The following is a 17,738-nucleotide window of genomic DNA, read 5'->3' on the forward strand; positions in this document are numbered from 1 at the left end:
TCTCACACTGACTCTCAGTCTGACTGACCTACTATTGTCCGTCTCTGCCCTGGCAATGTTTATATTCTTCAGGCCACGCCTCTGCCGCCGCAAAGCTCTGTGGGAAATGTGGTCCAATTGCATTTCAAAGCAGCAATGTGAATTTAAATGATATTTATTGTTATTTCGAAGGGGGACCAATGGAAATCTTTACGTATAACTTATGTTATGTTACATATAACCAAATGTTTACTTTATTAAACATCATTATAGCCCTAAATGTACTGCATATTATGACTATAAACTCTAAACCTCTTCATTGTTCAAAGAAAATAGGACTTTTCCCAGTTAAATATCCAGTTTATCTCCAAAATAGGCGGCCCATAGAAAGAAAGAAAGAAAGAAAGACAGACAGACAGACAGACAGACAGACAGACAGACAGATAGATAGATAGATAGATTAAAGGACCATTTATTCCAGCCAGAGTCATATACCAAATACATTTGGTATAGGACAACTGAAAATGCGTTTCCCAAAGAGCTGGAGAGCGTGCGTACAGTGCGTTTGGATAGGACCAATATATGTCAATGATACCATCGAGCTAAACCAGACGCACGGAAATACCGCAGGCTATCCTACGCATGCTCTAAAAATATGATCGGTTTTAATTTTTTGCGTGCGTATGACCCCATGCGCGCGTATCTATCCTCCCGGAAGGTCCCGCACAAATCTGCCGCGCGCCACAGATCTGGTGTAGCCGGGGCATTTCGCACGCATACTTTGTGCGCGCAGTGCGCTTACGTCAAACGCACACATGCCCGGTGTAGCTTGGCAGTCAACAGTCATGGGCTGTATTTTGCGTGTCTTAAGTACCAGGTCTTATTCCCTAACTTGAGTAAACTAAAGACCTGGAGGCATTGATCACGCCTCCAGGTCGTTAGTTTACTCAAGTTAGGGAATAAGACCTGGTACTTAAGACACGCAAAATACAGCCCTCTGTCTCAACTAAGTAGCCTCGGCCCTCGATACCCAGGCTTTCATTCTTCGGAGCAAAACAAGTCTCAAGAGACTAGCAGCACACATACAGTATACAGTACAGCAGAGTAGAGTAGGCTGTAGCCAAGGTCAGGTCAGGACATGTAAGTGAGAAACAGTTCAGATGTAATAGTCTGATATAGGCATGTGTGTGTGTATATGTCAGCACTCCAGATTTATGACTATTATATACGTATGTACAAAGGTCTGTGTGTGTGTGTGTGTGTGTGTGTGTGTGTGTGTGTGTGTGTGTGTGTGTGTGTGTGTGTGTGTGTGTGTGTGTGTGTGTGTCGTGCACGCACGCACACGCACACACACACACACACACACACACACACACACACACACACGTGTGGATTTTGAAATGATGGGGTTTCACCACCTAACCCTGGAGACTGGAGACCATATGGTTGGTCAAACGAAATCAGAACAATTTGTTGTCAGAACGTTTGCGGGATACCATTAAACTGAGCTATTAAGATCTTTGATGTTATACTGTATGAATGAACAGATGGACCTTAAAGAAGAATAATGCAATTAAACATTAAACAATACATGCAGTGCATATATTTAGTGAAACATGCTATTATACTGATCAGCTACAGCTCTCCTTAACAGGCTGGCTGGGCATGGAGCTCCAATGATAATGCTGGTCTTTGCAAGAAAGAAAGGTTCCTCTCACCCACTTACAGTATGCCTACGTTATGAGGCAAGAACTATGCAGAATTGTGTCAAAACTCTGTGTCAGAGGCTAGTCGACACAAAGTATGATCACTGATCAGATTAAAGGAACCATCCATGTTGTCGTTTCTGTTTTCTTGCCTTCAATGTCATGTTGTAGTTTTTTCTTGTTCAGCACTTTGGTCGGCCTTTGGCTGTTGGAAATGTGCTATATAAATAAAGTTTGATTGATTGATCCATACCATGAACCCTGCAGCCTCCCTGTTTGGAAATTGGGGCCATTTATAGGTGAAAGTGTATTTATTTATTTTTGCTTTTCTGTCTATATTTGGATAGTACTACAGTTGAGAAAGACAGGAAACAGGGACAGAGAGAGAGAGAGAGAGAGAGAGAGAGAGAGAGAGAGACTGGGTGGGGAGAGGTATACGCAGCAATTAAAGGCCGTCTGCATGGGAATCGATCCTGTGATTCGCTGCCTTAACCACTATATAGGCCACATCAGCAACACAAATTGCAACACCGTTTCAACCCATTTTGGGGCGGGAACCCCTTTTGGTGTTGCATTATGTAACGCCAATTGAAAAATAGCAGATCTACAAGCTACGAGCTTGTAGGTCTGCTATTTTTGAAGAATCGTGAAAAGTGACATGAAAAGTGTTTGAGAACGACTGACATAGAAACATATATTTTTCAAGAAAACGGTCAGGGTTTAGAAGACATTTGCAGAATCGTTCCCAGGTTATAAGAGCAAAGGAGCCAGGTAAGGTGCTGTGGGGTGTCCATATGATTTAGGAGCCAGGTAAGGTGGTGTGGGGTGTCCATATGATTTCCTATAGGCATCCTATCTGGGCATGTCACCTGGCGAGGAACGAGGAAGCCAAGGGGGCAGACTTTAAGGGCCAGATGGGGGGATTATTAGCTGCACGCAGGGCTGGACTGGGACGAAAATTCGGCCCGGTCATTTTCGCGTGAATTTGGCCAAGACTGGCCCACCACAACCAGCGCGCAGATAGCAGAAACTCTACCGCCCCCTCCATCGAGGCACACACACACACACACACAAACAAGCCCCTAATACCACCACTTTTACAGAACAACATATCTGATACAAACCAACAGACAACTACACAACCCTTTGTAGAGGGTTTATTTGTCACTCACTGATACAGGTACAGTGAAATTATCATGATGGCAGAATGGCAGCACGCCCGGACCTTTCCTGGTGGCCTGCCTGACTGTAAAAAAAAAAATCATGGCGGCCCCTTACGGTCGCGGCGCCCTGGCTGCACGCTGGCCTCAGATCACAATGGGATCCCATAGTATGAAGTGGCTAATGTGTTCCAGGGAAGGGAAGTCTGCATGGAGGACCTCTCTGCTGGAGCTGTTCCCCCAGAGACCAGACTCCAGATAAGCGGATAAAGACGGACGGATGGACGGACAGTTTATACAAAGACAGTGGTTTTAGTGAAACGTAGAACTTTCAAATGTACTGTACAGAGGTCAATTGGTTTAACACAATTTAAACGAGGCAGACTTGCTCTTATTTCAATAGTTGGTATTTTGCACCGGTGTTATTTTCATTCATTCTTCTGCCTTGTTCCAATAAAGATAATAATTTTGCTCTAAATGTCCTCTTCTCCAGTACACATTTTGGGGGCCAAAAGACCTGGACAAGAAAGAGCAGCCATGATGCATCTGACCACACTGTGAAATATGCTGTTTTAATTCACTGGGATGGCTGGAAGCGACATTGTGGGTCTCGTCTTTTTAGCAGCAGTGTCAAAAACTGTGCAAACAAAGCAGAACTTGAGAGGAGTCACTTGTCGTTGTCATGTTTTTGTTATTTTGACCGCATGTCCTCAGACCATACATGAGTGAGTTTAATCACATGCCTTCCTTCCATGCTAAACGCTGACCCACACACGTTTAATGAGGAAGTGTCCTTGCACACTTGATGTCATGCATGTGCATCTGTACACAAACACATCCACGCGGGAACGTCAATTATGAAACAATGAAACACTTTGACACACGCTGATGAGACAGCCTTACATGTCGGTTCTACTGAAATGCTATACGTTCAATATAGGCCTGCAGTCAATCTAAGATTTGACCCAAAATAAATTGCGATAGTAATCGTTCAAGGTTTCTTTTATGATCATTAGGGTCATTCAAATAACATGTCAAATATCAAGGCAAAAATGTGGCAAACTAGGGGTTATTCATGATTCTGAAACAATTGGAAGCATTCGTTTTGCACGAAAAACACTCCTTGGGCTAAAAACGGCCATACCCGTCTTCACAAAAAGGCGATATTTGATGTAAAAAGAGGGGGCCGGGAGAGTGTTTTCGACACAATGACGTAATGATGTAGTGACGTCATCAGAACCGTGTAAAAATGACCTTTAAAAGAGAACTGTCAAATGAATGAACATCATTTAGAAACGTAATTTAGTCATTAGATACATTTTTGTCTGTTTATACGCTTCCGTCAACAACGCTGACACCAAGACTTTATGAAACCGCTGTGAGCCGCCGCGGTGCCGGTGTGTGCGATGTTTCTATGGACGGCGGTGAATCCGAAAGAAAGACCAGGAGTCTGTCTAGCTGCGATGGAGGAGGAGGAGGGCAGGATCACGTACCGGCCAAGCCAGGAGGCTTGCACATCTTCCTTCCCCGGCGGCCGGTCAGGTCGGGCCCGGACCATCAGGCCCCGCAAGTGCTCACCGCCAGCCAACGCTTCGGCGCGGACTACAGAGGTGGTCATCAGAGCCCGGACAGCCCCCCCTCTGCACAGCATTCCTCACAGGCCCCCCACCAGGCGCTCGGCTCCAGCCACAGGTTCGGCATGAGCCTCAAACGTGGACAAAGCCTGCAGGTCAACAGCAACGACCCCCTGAAGCGTTCCTCGCAGGGCGGCACCAGACTCACCTCCAACCAGAGGTTCGGCGTGAGCCTGGAACGCGGGCAGCGCTCCAACCCCGCGACCCTGCAACAACCCCAACACGGTGGTCCGACCGGCGCCACCTTCGAGGTGAGCCGCGCCGAGCCGGGACAGAGTCCGTGCTACGGCGTCGTCCACGTCAAGGTCGTCCAGTGCGAGGGGTCTCTGTGCAAGGGGATGTCCGACGTGGGCTGCCGGCTGGGCAGGGCCTGGCATCACCTGGTCACGTTCTTCACCTTCCTCAAGGTCTTCCTCGCCAAGTGGTGCCCTCCGACGTGGCTCGTGGCCCTCATGGTCGTCGTCCCTCTGCTCACCCTGAGCGGCCTGCGGCGGTGGGGGGATGGTCGGGGCGGTCTGCTGCCCACCCTGCCCGCCGTCATCAACGTGACGACGGAGGTGTGGAGGAAGTCGTCGGGCGACTCGGAGCGCGTGCTGCGTCTGGAGCACAGCATCGCCATGCTGTGGGAGCACATGGAGGACGTGATGAGCAAGATCACCAGGCAGCTGGGAGAGGAGCGGCGGAGCCGGGAGAGCACCCAGCAGCTCCACGACTACCACCTGGCCAGCCTGGAGCGCCTCATACACAGCAAAAAGGTCACCACGGCGCCTCCCACGCCGGCCACGCCGGACAACATGCGGGAGATCATCGCCACCCGGGTCCACGAGGAGATCCGGAGCATCTTCTACGGCGGCAACCAGCTGGGATCCAACACCGAGCTGCACACGTCCCACCTCATCCACGACCTCCTCCGCTGGCTGTCGCATCGCTACATCAACGAGGACGACTTCAACAGCGCGCTGGCCGGCCTGGAGCGCAGGGTCCAGCTGAAGATCGAGCGGTTCGAGCACGTGGAGACGACGGGATGCGCCGGGACGGGGACCTCCACCCTCATGAGGGAGGAGGTGATCGGGATCGTGCAGGGCGTCCTGAAGCAGTTCTCCCAGGATCGGACCGGCATGGCGGACTACGCCCTGGAGTCGGCGGGCGGCAGCATCCTGGACCGGCGCTGCTCCGGGACCTACATGAAGAAGACGGCGCAGATCGTGGTGCTCGGCGTGCCCGTGTACATCCACAACTCGCCGTGCACCGCCATCCAGCCCGAGACTCAGCCGGGGAAGTGCTGGCCGTTCAACGGCTCCCGCGGTCACCTGGGCATCCGGCTGAGCATGAGGATCGTGCCCACGGCCTTCTCCCTGGAGCACATCTCCAAAGCGCTGGCCGCCAGCGGAGCGATAGACAGCGCCCCCCGGGACTTCAGGGTCTACGGCCTGGACCGCGAGGACCAGGAGGAGGGGATGACGCTCCTGGGCACTTACACCTACGAGGAGGACGGGGAGCCCCTGCAGACTTACGCCGTGGCCGAGGGGAACGGGCGAGCCTTCGAGTTCGTCCTGGTGGAGGTGCTGTCCAACTGGGGACACCCGGAGTACACGTGCATCTACCGCTTCAGGGTGCACGGCACGCCCGACAGCCCGGCGGCACGCCGCGCCGCCGCGGCGGAATCGCGGATTCCTCTGCCGCCGACCGATTCCAGTCGCTCGGATTCCACAGAGGGCAGCGTGCCTTATTGGCCATTCTGAAGCAAGAACCTCCATAACTCTCAGAGGTTTACAGACCCGTTCAGAATCCCCTCCCTGGACCCAACTTTAAGAACCACTTCTCCAAAGGACGATTTATAATCAGTTGAGTAGAGATATGTCATGCACCTGATATAGAGCGTCGCAGTCCCACCCCCTCGTGAGACCCCGGAAAAGAAATCCCCGTTCATTTTCCTCATAGACTTTTCAGAAAGTATTTATTTAAAGACGTTTATACGCCGCGGACAAAGCCAACTCTTGTCGTGACAAATCATGACAATAAACACAATATTTTGGGCTAAAAACAAAGAATTAAAAAGTAAAAAAGAAAAACGGCAGGTTACAACACTTTTTTTGTTGTTTTTCTTCTTTGCAATTATTTGTTTGGTCCAAAATATTGTGTTTGTTTGTCATGATTTTGTCACGACTCGAGTTGGCTTCGTACGACGCTTAATAAAAGGTCTTTTAAATAAATACTTTATGAAATGTCTATGGGAAAAATGCATTGGGATTCATTTCCTGGGCCTGGCGTGGTCATGAAAGGGGGGCAGGACTGCGCCGCTCTTTAGCCCCATGTAGAGCTTATAGTTCTGCTGTTTTTTGGTGTGCAACCAGGTGCGCCGCCAGGTATAAATCAAGCATAATTAACCTGTGTAAATACAAGCCCTGCTGGTAAAGCCAAGCCCTATAGAAGGTTAGTTCTAAACCTTTTTTACTGGCTCCACCCCCCCCCCCCCCTAATAAAGCTGTTCTTATTTAGTTTCTGTTTTCTGTAAAGTGACTTTGTGAGTGTCTAGAAAAGTGCTATATAAATTATGTATTATAATTATTAGTAGTATTAATATACATACATACATAAACTAGAAGTTCCAAAAACCTTAGTCATAAAAGCAAAGGTTTAAAACCTAATGTTGTCATCTGGTTGACTATGAATGGAATGAGCAGGCACACCGGTTTAGAACAATCATCTTACCAACAATAACATAATTAGACCTATTGTGCTAATTGTTATGGAAACTAGTGGACTAGTGTGTGTGTGGGGGGGGGCTCCTTTTTCACAGCTTGACAACCTTTTCTTTTCTTTTTTTTGGGTCGTTAATCCCCTTTAGTTATTTTGCTGTAATCCCTTCAAACCAGCACGTGGTGAAGTCCTTGTGTTGGTTTGTTTGTCTGTCCGAGGCTAATCGTGTTATAGTGCTACATCTGAACCTCTGCGATTTTTTGTGCATGCCCGTAGGTCAAGGTCAAGGAAGGCCTACAGAGGGCGTTCCTCAAGGTTCTGGCCTCGGACCAGAACATTTTAGTATCTAGACAAATAACACTACAATGTAATTTCCATTTTTAGGAAGATGAGTCCATTCATAAAAACTGGTAGGCCTATAAACTATACAAAGACTAAATTGAATGAAATATTGATAGTTTTTTTGATTGATTCTGTTAATGAAACTTTTATATTCGAGAGAGAGCAGTACGTGCTATAAATATTCAGGGCATTTGGATAGATGATGAACTTGCTTTTAGAGTCCATATAGATTTTTAGGTTTTTAACACTTGCAGTTGAGACAGAAATTGGGTTTTCCTTTTAGAAATGAATCCGGCTTCCCTTTCTTTACAAGCAAAAGTGATTGTTTTCCTCTCTGGATTACCGACATTAAGCAACACAATTTACGTTTTCCTTCATAATTCACAGGCTACTTGAAATACATCTTTTGATATAGGAAACATACATGTGCCATAATTAATACTACAATTTTTAAGATTTCACTAGTAAGGACTAAGACTAAAATATAGTCAGTTTTACAGAGGCAGAGTTATACACAATGTGACGGTGCAATTGTAACTGTAAAAATAGGTTACCATGTTAACATTCTTACTAAAGAATGTTGTATACTTAGAATTATTTTTTATTAGAATTAGAGTTATTTTATTTTACAACTTTTTTATTTAAGTGTATTTCTACTCTGAAATGTAGTAATACAAAGTATGTAATCCCAGACAAAACTTCTGCTCGCGTTCTAAAACATATGTTATACAATTGACCCCGATCGGTCAGCCATGATGAAATCCGACAGAGACACCTATAAGATAAGATAGCATAGACTGTTAATTTGTGACCAATAACAGAGACACCAATGCATCACCAAGTTTACATTTGCTGGCATCTAAACCTTAGACAGCAGAAGGAAAATAGGCCCACTGCACATTCATTCTTCAGTTTTTGTTGAAAACTTCTGCTTAGATGTCTCATCCCACTTTTCTGATTCATATTCATATTCATATTATTGAGTGTGTTACTTTTGACCCCAGTTGGATATATAGTAGGCTATATCCCTCTGTATTTTTGATATACGCACAGAACACATATTAGTTTTTATTTATGTAGCCCAGTGGTTTTCAATACTTTTCATATTGAGGTCCATTATATAAGCCTATTCAGCATTTGAGCCACGGTTTGGACCAACATTTGATGAGATTTAGCCTCTCAGACGCAAAAGTTGTTATCGTTGGATAAGGTTTTGTCCACTATTCCATGATGTATTGGCCTGGGTCGTTGGAGGGATAACAGGCAAATGTCAGTTTCTCAAGAGTTACCAACTCTCCATCATTTAGCTGGGGACCACCTGGAACCCCCTCAAGGACCACTGGTTGAAAATCACTGTTGTAGCCTTACTATAGCCTTAGTAGCCCATTAGATTGTATTTATTCACGTTATTTTAGAACAGCTTCTCTAGATTAGCTCTGTCCCAGAGCTGTCTATATGTTTCCCCTGAAGTTAGTTTTATTCAGTTCAATTATTCAGGGGCCCTTTTGCAGACTGACGCATAGTTTGACTACCAAACTATGGAACAAACTCCCCGGTGCAGTTAGAACTGCAGACTCACTCCCAATTCTCAGCTGTTATCTGAAGACTCACTTCTTCAGACTCCATTTTAGCCCATTATAATAGCACTTGTTGTCGTACGTATAGTACTTGCCATAGAGCTTGCCCTAGCCTTGACAGCAAAGATAAGTGCAAAGATAATAGATCACATGTTATTTAGACAGAATGATGCCAGGCTCATTTGTTGTTATATAAGTTTTAATGTACATATTATACTTACCTATACCTATCTATACCCAAGGTTAATTAAAGAAGGTTAGGATGCGAAGACGGTACATACGGTGGACTCCATGTTGCTCCCTGGAAGGAAAGAAACATGCGCAATTGAGACCAAGGAAGCTGAATGCAGAAGTGTTGGCTGCATATATCCCATTGCGCATGTTTCTTTCCTCCCAGGGAGCAACATGGAGTCCACCTTATTTAATTAACCTTGTCTATACCCATCTATGGCCAGCTTTGTTTGTGTGTACCACGGAATGTGATAATTTGATTGGCTGAGCACGGAATGTGATGATGTATGTATGGTGCATGGCGATAAGAGCACCCCTCACTTCACACGAGTGTGATTTATTTTTCTTTCTTTTTGACATTATATTTGTTTAGACTGCTGATCTGTTATTGGTGTACCTTATGATACTATATATTACTGAGGCACTGCACTGTTTCTATGGATTTGATGCATTGTTTACCTTGATTACTGTAAATCACTCTGGATTAAGAGCATCTGCTAAATGCCTCAATTGTAAAGGCTCCTCACTTTGCACCACAGGGTGAACTGAAGTCAGGGCAGGGGCCCCATGAGAACATCAATACACAGCATGGACATGCGTGGTCATATTCTTTAGTTTTGGGGTCTGACTGAGAGGTTAAATCTCATCAAACGGTGGTCGGAGGCTCGAATGCAGATTGAACTAGAACTGCACTCTGTCGAGTGCATACTTGCTTGTTGCACACTAGTAGGCCATAAATGGCCAACTAGTGCGCAAGCAGAGCGCGCATGTAATGTTTTCGCCCGCTGTAAACTGCCAAATCTCAGTATCTCTGTGAAGGAATGTTTGAAATGATTAATGTTTAGATGTAATTATTTGCTACCTACTATACATGTAAACATTTAGTATTAAGTATGATTCTAGTTTCTATCTATATAAGAAATACTTTTTTATCGTTGTAGATATATTCTGGATCCCTTTTTTTTTTCAGAGAAAAATAAATCACTTATATGTGTTGAAAAAAAAAGGTATATAAACTGAATTAAAATATGTTATACAGTATACTTTTTCTGCAAACGGTGGAATCTCAATATCTCTGTGAAGGAACATTTGAAATGTGTAATTATTAGGTGTAACTATTTACTACCTATCTAATTTATGTATGTAAACGCCTATAAAAAAAAGTATATAAACTGAATTAAAAATTTAATTTTAATTTTAAATCTATTTCATGTTAGACTATAGTGATATTAATACTAAATCATGGTCAGAGTAATATGTGTCTCTAACTTCAATTTCTATAATAATACTTTCACATTTGTTAAAATATACATGATCTAAAATATTTCCGTAATCTGTAGTTGGATTTGTATTTAATTGTTTAAAGCCTAATTTTGACATGTAGGTCTTTATACTTCTTTCTATCTTAGTATTATGGTCTTCATTGAAATCTCCTATTATCAAAATTGCAGAAGTCGGAGATGATATATACTGTACCATGTATTCGAGAAATGTGTTTAATTTTGAAAGCTCTGTTTTAGGTGATCTGTACATAAGAATGATATATAGATTTTTTTCTTTTACATGTATACATATATGTTCTACTTTCTCTAATATCCTGCTTTCAGTTGGAATTTCTTCAATGGAAATATCTTCTTTTCTTTTAGCAAACATAACTCCCCCACCTATATCTTTTTCTCTATATCTTTTCCTCATCCGCAGAAAAACATCAAATCTGTGCCCGTATTGCTGGATCAATGATGACGAAATGACCATATTTCTTACGTCATCATTTAGAGCTAGTCATACACGTATTTCTTACGTCATCATTTATAGCTAGTAATACATCAAATCTGTACCCATATTGCTGGACCAATGATGACGAAATGACCATATTTCTTACATACACACCACGTACTCTAGTCCCAGCAGATCAGGCACAATTTGGTAAATAATTTTTTTATTGATTATGTATATAGTATACGTATGACTAGCTCTAAATGATGACGTAAGAAATATATATAGTATATATATAGTATACTGTATAAAGTGTGTAGTTGTAAGTTGATTAGCGGTATTCTGTGGTCACTTTGGTCCAAAAACCGTGACAGCCGTTCCGCCATTTCAGGACCCCCCCAGAAAAACATCAAATCTGTGCCCGTATTGCTGGACCAATGATGACGAAATGACCATATTTCTTACGTCATCATTTAGAGCTAGTCATACACGTATTTCTTACGTCATCATTTAGAGCTAGTCATACACATACACACACATTTGAGGCTTACGCAGAAAAACATCAAATCTGTGTCCGTATTGCTGGATCAATGATGACGAAATGACCATATTTCTTACGTCATCATTTAGAGCTAGTCATACACGTATTTCTTACGTCATCATTTAGAGCTAGTCATACATCAAATCTGTGCCCGTATTGCTGGACCAATGATGACGAAATGACCATATTTCTTACATACACACCACGTACTCTGGTCCCAGCAGATCAGGCACAATTTGGTAAATTATTTTTTATTGATTATGTATATAGTATACGTATGACTAGCTCTAAATGATGACGTAAGAAATATATATAGTATATATATAGTATATAGGCATATACTATATATGTATACATATATACTCTATACTCTATACTGTATAAAGTGTGTAGTTGTAAGTTGATTAGCGGTATTCTGTGGTCACTTTGGTCCAAAAACCCTGACAGCCGTTCCGCCATTTCAGGACCCCCCCAGAAAAACATCAAATCTGTGCCCGTATTGCTGGACCAATGATGACGAAATGACCATATTTCTTACGTCATCATTTAGAGCTAGTCATACACGTATGTGTATGACTAGCTCTAAATGATGACGTAAGAAATACGTGTATGACTAGCTCTAAATGATGACGTAAGAAATATGGTCATTTCGTCATCATTGGTCCAGCAATACGGGCACAGATTTGATGTTTTTCTGGGGGGGTCCTGAAATGGCGGAACGGCTGTCACGACAAATGGACCAGGCCGATCACATTACTTGCGCGCTCTGCTTGCGCAAGTAATAACAGGCCTTGAAATATGAAATGAGTTGAAAATGTAGGCAGAAAGCTGCCTCTGCAACAGGTGTGTACACCATACTGTGAAACACCAATCCTTGTCATGAGGTTATAGAATAAACGTACTTATGCCGCCATCTAGTGGCTACTGGTGGTAGTACTCCACATTCATTTTGTCAATAGGTTAATTTGGATGTCATGTGTCACAAGTCAACTAATAGCCTATAGTGTTTGTCTTTTTTAATATAACATTAGATAAAGTGTTGCGTTGTGGTCTTGGCTATATGTCACATCAGCCTCAATAAAAATTTGTCCATAGACGATATAGGAATACTTGTATTAATTTGTAGACAGTATGGTTGGGATCCAGAACATTGAGGTCCGCTCACATTTGGGTCCATTTCCAGGTATTTTATCCAACTGTCAAAAGCTGGTATGTGGACTTCACAAGACGTCTGCTATACAATTAATACTGGTGGTTCTCGAACGTTTTAATTTCAAGTAGCGCCATAACTTTGAGTGTCTACAAATCAATGGACCCTTATGGTTCCATTTCAGAGTTACAGACCTGTAAGGGACCACTTGTAGTAACCCCCTCAACTATCCCAGAGGGTCCCTGGAACTAACTCACCTTGGGAATCACTACAGTAACATTATTATAGTATGCATGATTCATTTGTGTTAACTTCAAACATTTTAATAAATGTCAAAATTAAAGTTAAATGGACCCGTTAAGTTATCTGACCGTTAAGAGGGAATCGCTAAGGAACCGGAATCTTTAACATCCTAAAGCAGGGGTGCCCAAAAGGTAGATCGTGATCTTAAGGCTGTTCAGGTAGATCACATGACATGCCCCTAAAGAAGATTTAATTTAAATATTTGAAAAAAACATTTTCGGCACCTACCACTTGAATTAAGGTGACTTGATTGATTGACGTCAAAAGTGCCTGCTTAGCTGTGCACAAAAAAACCCTCATAAGCATTACAAATGTAATACAAATAAAATCTGCCCATCTATTACCCATTCCAAGTGCCTTTGTCTTATATGTAACGCAAACTCTGCTATTCCAAAGCCATCTCAGGTACATATTTAAACTATATTCAGCAATGGGCTAATATCTTTTGGGTTGTACAGTAGATCTTGTTGAGCTGCTGGTCAATTTGAAAGTAGCTCTCAAGTCAAAAAGGTGTGGGCACCACTGTCCTAAAGAGCAGCAGTCAGTGGAGAGAGCATCCATCCATCTAGCAGCTTGGTAGTGGATTATTCTTTTTCTACATTGACACACATACTGTACCTACATTAATCATTATAGCATTAACGATACACAGGCATGACACATTCTTACAATTAAACATTTTTATTGCATTAAGTGCAAATGGTTTGGCATGTTTTGCTGAGTATAATGAACCACAATGCTCTATATGTACATCGCAACAACGCATTTGTGTATTTCTTTTTTTATATTGTCATCTTTAACATTGACATCCAACCCAAAAGCACTTACCGTGCTTTTAAACTTTGGCAAAAATAGGCGATCTACAAGCCAACAACACGGTGCAGTCAATGTGACACGTTGCGGGCGGGCTTGTAGATCGGCCATTTTCACCTACAATGACCTGCCCCAAAATGGTTTCAAAAGTGGTCGAAGGTTTTTGTCCATATAATCCATGATTGAGCCAACTTCCTGCTCCTGGAATGACGTCACTACGGATATCCAGAGTTGGTGCTGGCTAGTCCTCGCTCTCGCATCGCAGTACCAGCGACGTACAGTATGCTGTGTTCACACAGACGGCTACGAGAGACACAAAGCGACGCAGCGTTTATCCGTCGCTGAGTCGCTGTGGAAATGTTGCTCAACGCGCTAGTTGACGCCATCGAGTGTGCATCCGACCGACGAGCAAGAAAAATATATGAACTAAAATATAAAGTGTGGGTTTAAAATCAACATGGAACTAGCAGACAGAAACAATTATTTTTTTACAAGCACGATTTGTGTGGAGAGCGACGGCGAGTTGAAATAATGAAACAACACTTGTGTATAGCTTCTGAAGCCAGCTCAACTAGGATTGTAACCTTGTAAATTCACTTTGCATCTTCCACTGGAAAAATGTATAGTAGCCGTTTGCCAGTGTGGACGCAGCAACACAGTACAGTTACGTAGCACTGTACATAAAGTACATAACTGTACATATAGTACATAATGACTGTACTTCCAGCTGTCTCTAGGACTTGGCAGGTTTTCCAGCAGGTTTTCCAGCTTTCCTCCTGCCTCCACTGTAACTGAAGGTCTTCAGTGGATTCTGGCCTCGTGTGTTCTGAAGAGAGAAAGACAGGACATTAAATTATTATTAAAGACAGGACATTAGATTATTATTAAAGACAGGACATTAAATTATTATTAAAGACAGGACATTAAATTATTATTAAAGACAGGACATTAGATTATTATTAAAGACAGGACATTAAATTATTATTAAAGACAGGACATTAGATTATTATTAAAGACAGGACATTAAATTATTATTAAAGACAGGACATTAAATTATTATTAACCCATTCTGACCTGAGATCAGATTCATACGAGGTTTCCGCCGGACACACACTGGTCTGATGAACCCATTCTGACCCGAGATCAGATTCTAAAAATGTCAGTCGCTCTTCGATTTTTCTAAAATAGCAGACCTACAAGCTCGTATCGCGCCACTCGGTGGCGCGATATGAGCTTGTAGATCTGCTATTTTTCAACAGCTTAAAGCATAACATGATGCCGACACCAAAATTGGTGCCCGGTCAGAATGGGTTATAGACAGGACATTAAATTATTATTAAAGACAGGACATTAAATTATTATGTTCTGAAGAGAGAAAGACAGGACATTAAAGGATGCCAGTCAATTCCTTCATCAAGTATCTTTAGGTCTGCAACGTCTGGGATGAGTCGCCAGATGATAATTAACAAGAAATCACAGATTGAGGTTTTTATATGAAATATTCGAGACCAGCATTTTGGTTTTATGGAAGATGCTTCTGAACATATTGCTATATTTGACCACTTGACAAATGCTCCAATCTTAACCCATTTAGACCTTTAGTCTTCCGATTTCTTTTTTTTTTCAAAGATTTGTGCCACATTTTTATATACTAGCATACGTTTGTGTCTCTCACCTTGAAGGTGGGCAGAACGTTTGTGTCTCTCACCTTGAAGGTGGGCTTAACGTTTGTGTCTCTCACCTTGAAGGTGGGCAGAACGTTTGTGTCTCTCACCTTGAAGGTGGGCTTAACGTTTGTGTCTCTCACCTTGAAGGTGGGCAGAACGTTTGTGTCTCTCACCTTGAAGGTGGGCTTAACGTTTGTGTCTCTCACCTTAAAGGTGGGCTTAACGTTTGTGTCTCTCACCTTGAAGGTGGGCTTAACGTTTGTGTCTCTCACCTTGAAGGTGGGCAGAACGTTTGTGTCTCTCACCTTGAAGGTGGGCTTAACGTTTGTGTCTCTCACCTTGAAGGTGGGCAGAACGTTTGTGTCTCTCACCTTGAAGGTGGGCTTAACGTTTGTGTCTCTCACCTTAAAGGTGGGCTTAACGTTTGTGTCTCTCACCTTGAAGGTGGGCTTAACGTTTGTGTCTCTCACCTTGAAGGTGGGCTTAACGTTTGTGTCTCTCACCTTGAAGGTGGGCTTAACGTTTGTGTCTCTCACCTTAAAGGTGGGCTTAACGTTTGTGTCTCTCACCTTGAAGGTGGGCTTAACGTTTGTGTCTCTCACCTTGAAGGTGGGCTTAACGTTTGTGTCTCTCACCTTAAAGGTGGGCAGAACGTTTGTGTCTCTCACCTTGAAGGTGGGCTTAACGTTTGTGTCTCTCACCTTAAAGGTGGGCAGAACGTTTGTGTCTCTCACCTTGAAGGTGGGCTTAACGTTTGTGTCTCTCACCTTGAAGGTGGGCTTAACGTTTGTCTCTCACCTTGAAGGTGGGCTTAACGTTTGTGTCTCTCACCTTGAAGGTGAGCTTAACGTTTGTGTCTCTCACCTTGAAGGTGGGCTTAACGTTTGTGTCTCTCACCTTGAAGGTGGGCTTAACGTTTGTGTCTCTCACCTTGAAGGTGGGCTTAACGTTTGTGTCTCTCACCTTGAAGGTGGGCTTAACGTTTGTGTCTCTCACCTTGAAGGTGGGCTTAACGTTTGTGTCTCTCACCTTGAAGGTGGGCTTAACGTTTGTGTCTCTCACCTTGAAGGTGGGCTTAACGTTTGTGTCTCTCACCTTGAAGGTGGGCAGAACGTTTGTGTCTCTCACCTTGAAGGTGGGCTTAACGTTTGTGTCTCTCACCTTGAAGGTGGGCTTAACGTTTGTGTCTCTCACCTTGAAGGTGGGCTTAACGTTTGTGTCTCTCACCTTGAAGGGGGGCTTAACGTTTGTGTCTCTCACCTTGAAGGTGGGCTTAACGACGCCATCTCTGCCTCGCCACTTCTTCTTCCTGCCCGACAGAGGGTTGATGATCCCCTTCAGGGATTTAGGAACTACAAAAGGGGGGGGGGGGGGGGGGATCAATGGAAACCATGAACGATACCAAACAATTAACAAAGTAACATTTCATAGGACCGAGTGTAATCCAAGCAGTGGGTGTTGGGTGTAGACCGAGTAGGCATTAGGTCTAACCTAGGTAGTCTGGGACGTTCTTCATGTGGGGCTTGATGACGGCAGGGTGCAGGTCTTTATCGTGCCTCAGCAGCTGCAGGTCCCTGGGGTTGTCCTCAAAATAGGTCTGAATTATAGGCAAAAAACAATCAGAAACATTATGATAAACATAATTATATAGTGGATGATGGGAGTCGCCAGTGGCAAACGATATTGTTGGAATTGCTTTCATAACGATTTGATGATTGATAGAAACACTGACAGCCAAACAACATCAAGGACATAGATACATTTCCTACATCACTTGGGTACGTTCAACATGTTTACAAAACCTTACGGTGTGGATGTTCAACGTCATTATCATTATAGACGTTATATTTATTAGTTATTGGTAGATAATATATTATGTATAGATTTGAGTCCATTTCTGTCTTGTCAGAGGATCATGAATGGCTCACCTTAAGTTTCTCAGAGTTGAGCAGTTCCTGTTTGATCTCTTTCAGTCTGGCTTCCTTTACTGCCTGTTTTGTCACGGAGCGCATGGCATCCTAGACACGATTTAAACACAATTATTACGCAGCAGTTCAATTTAAACAAAATGAGCATCTAACCAGAGCACTTTTAACATAATTATTACCTAACAGAGCACTTTAAACCATTCAGCACGGGAACCCCTTTTGTTGTTATACTTTAGCTATGTTAAACACAGCCTTTAAATGTATATTTGAACGGATTCCATTTTACGTGGT

The 17,738-nt window shown here is 43.2% G+C and overlaps 1 protein-coding gene across 1 annotated transcript in view; it reads right to left on the reverse strand.

Annotated features, from left to right (window-relative positions):
• Positions 1–13,699: 13,699 nt before the first annotated feature.
• Positions 13,700–17,738, reverse strand: part of ddx56 (DEAD (Asp-Glu-Ala-Asp) box helicase 56) — a 22,239-nt gene continuing 18,200 nt past the window's right edge. Inside the window, exons 11-14 of the mRNA XM_083793488.1 lie at positions 17,448–17,537; positions 17,011–17,116; positions 16,780–16,871; positions 13,700–14,678 (exon numbers count right to left, since the gene is read on the reverse strand). Coding sequence (XP_083649614.1) covers positions 14,586–14,678; positions 16,780–16,871; positions 17,011–17,116; positions 17,448–17,537 — 381 coding nt within the window. The 3' untranslated portion in view covers positions 13,700–14,585. The remainder of the gene's footprint in view (positions 14,679–16,779; positions 16,872–17,010; positions 17,117–17,447; positions 17,538–17,738) is intronic.

Source organism: Protomyctophum parallelum, assembly GCF_964188405.1.
Source record: "Protomyctophum parallelum genome assembly, chromosome: 21".
Classification (NCBI taxonomy): Eukaryota; Metazoa; Chordata; class Actinopteri; order Myctophiformes; family Myctophidae; genus Protomyctophum; species Protomyctophum parallelum.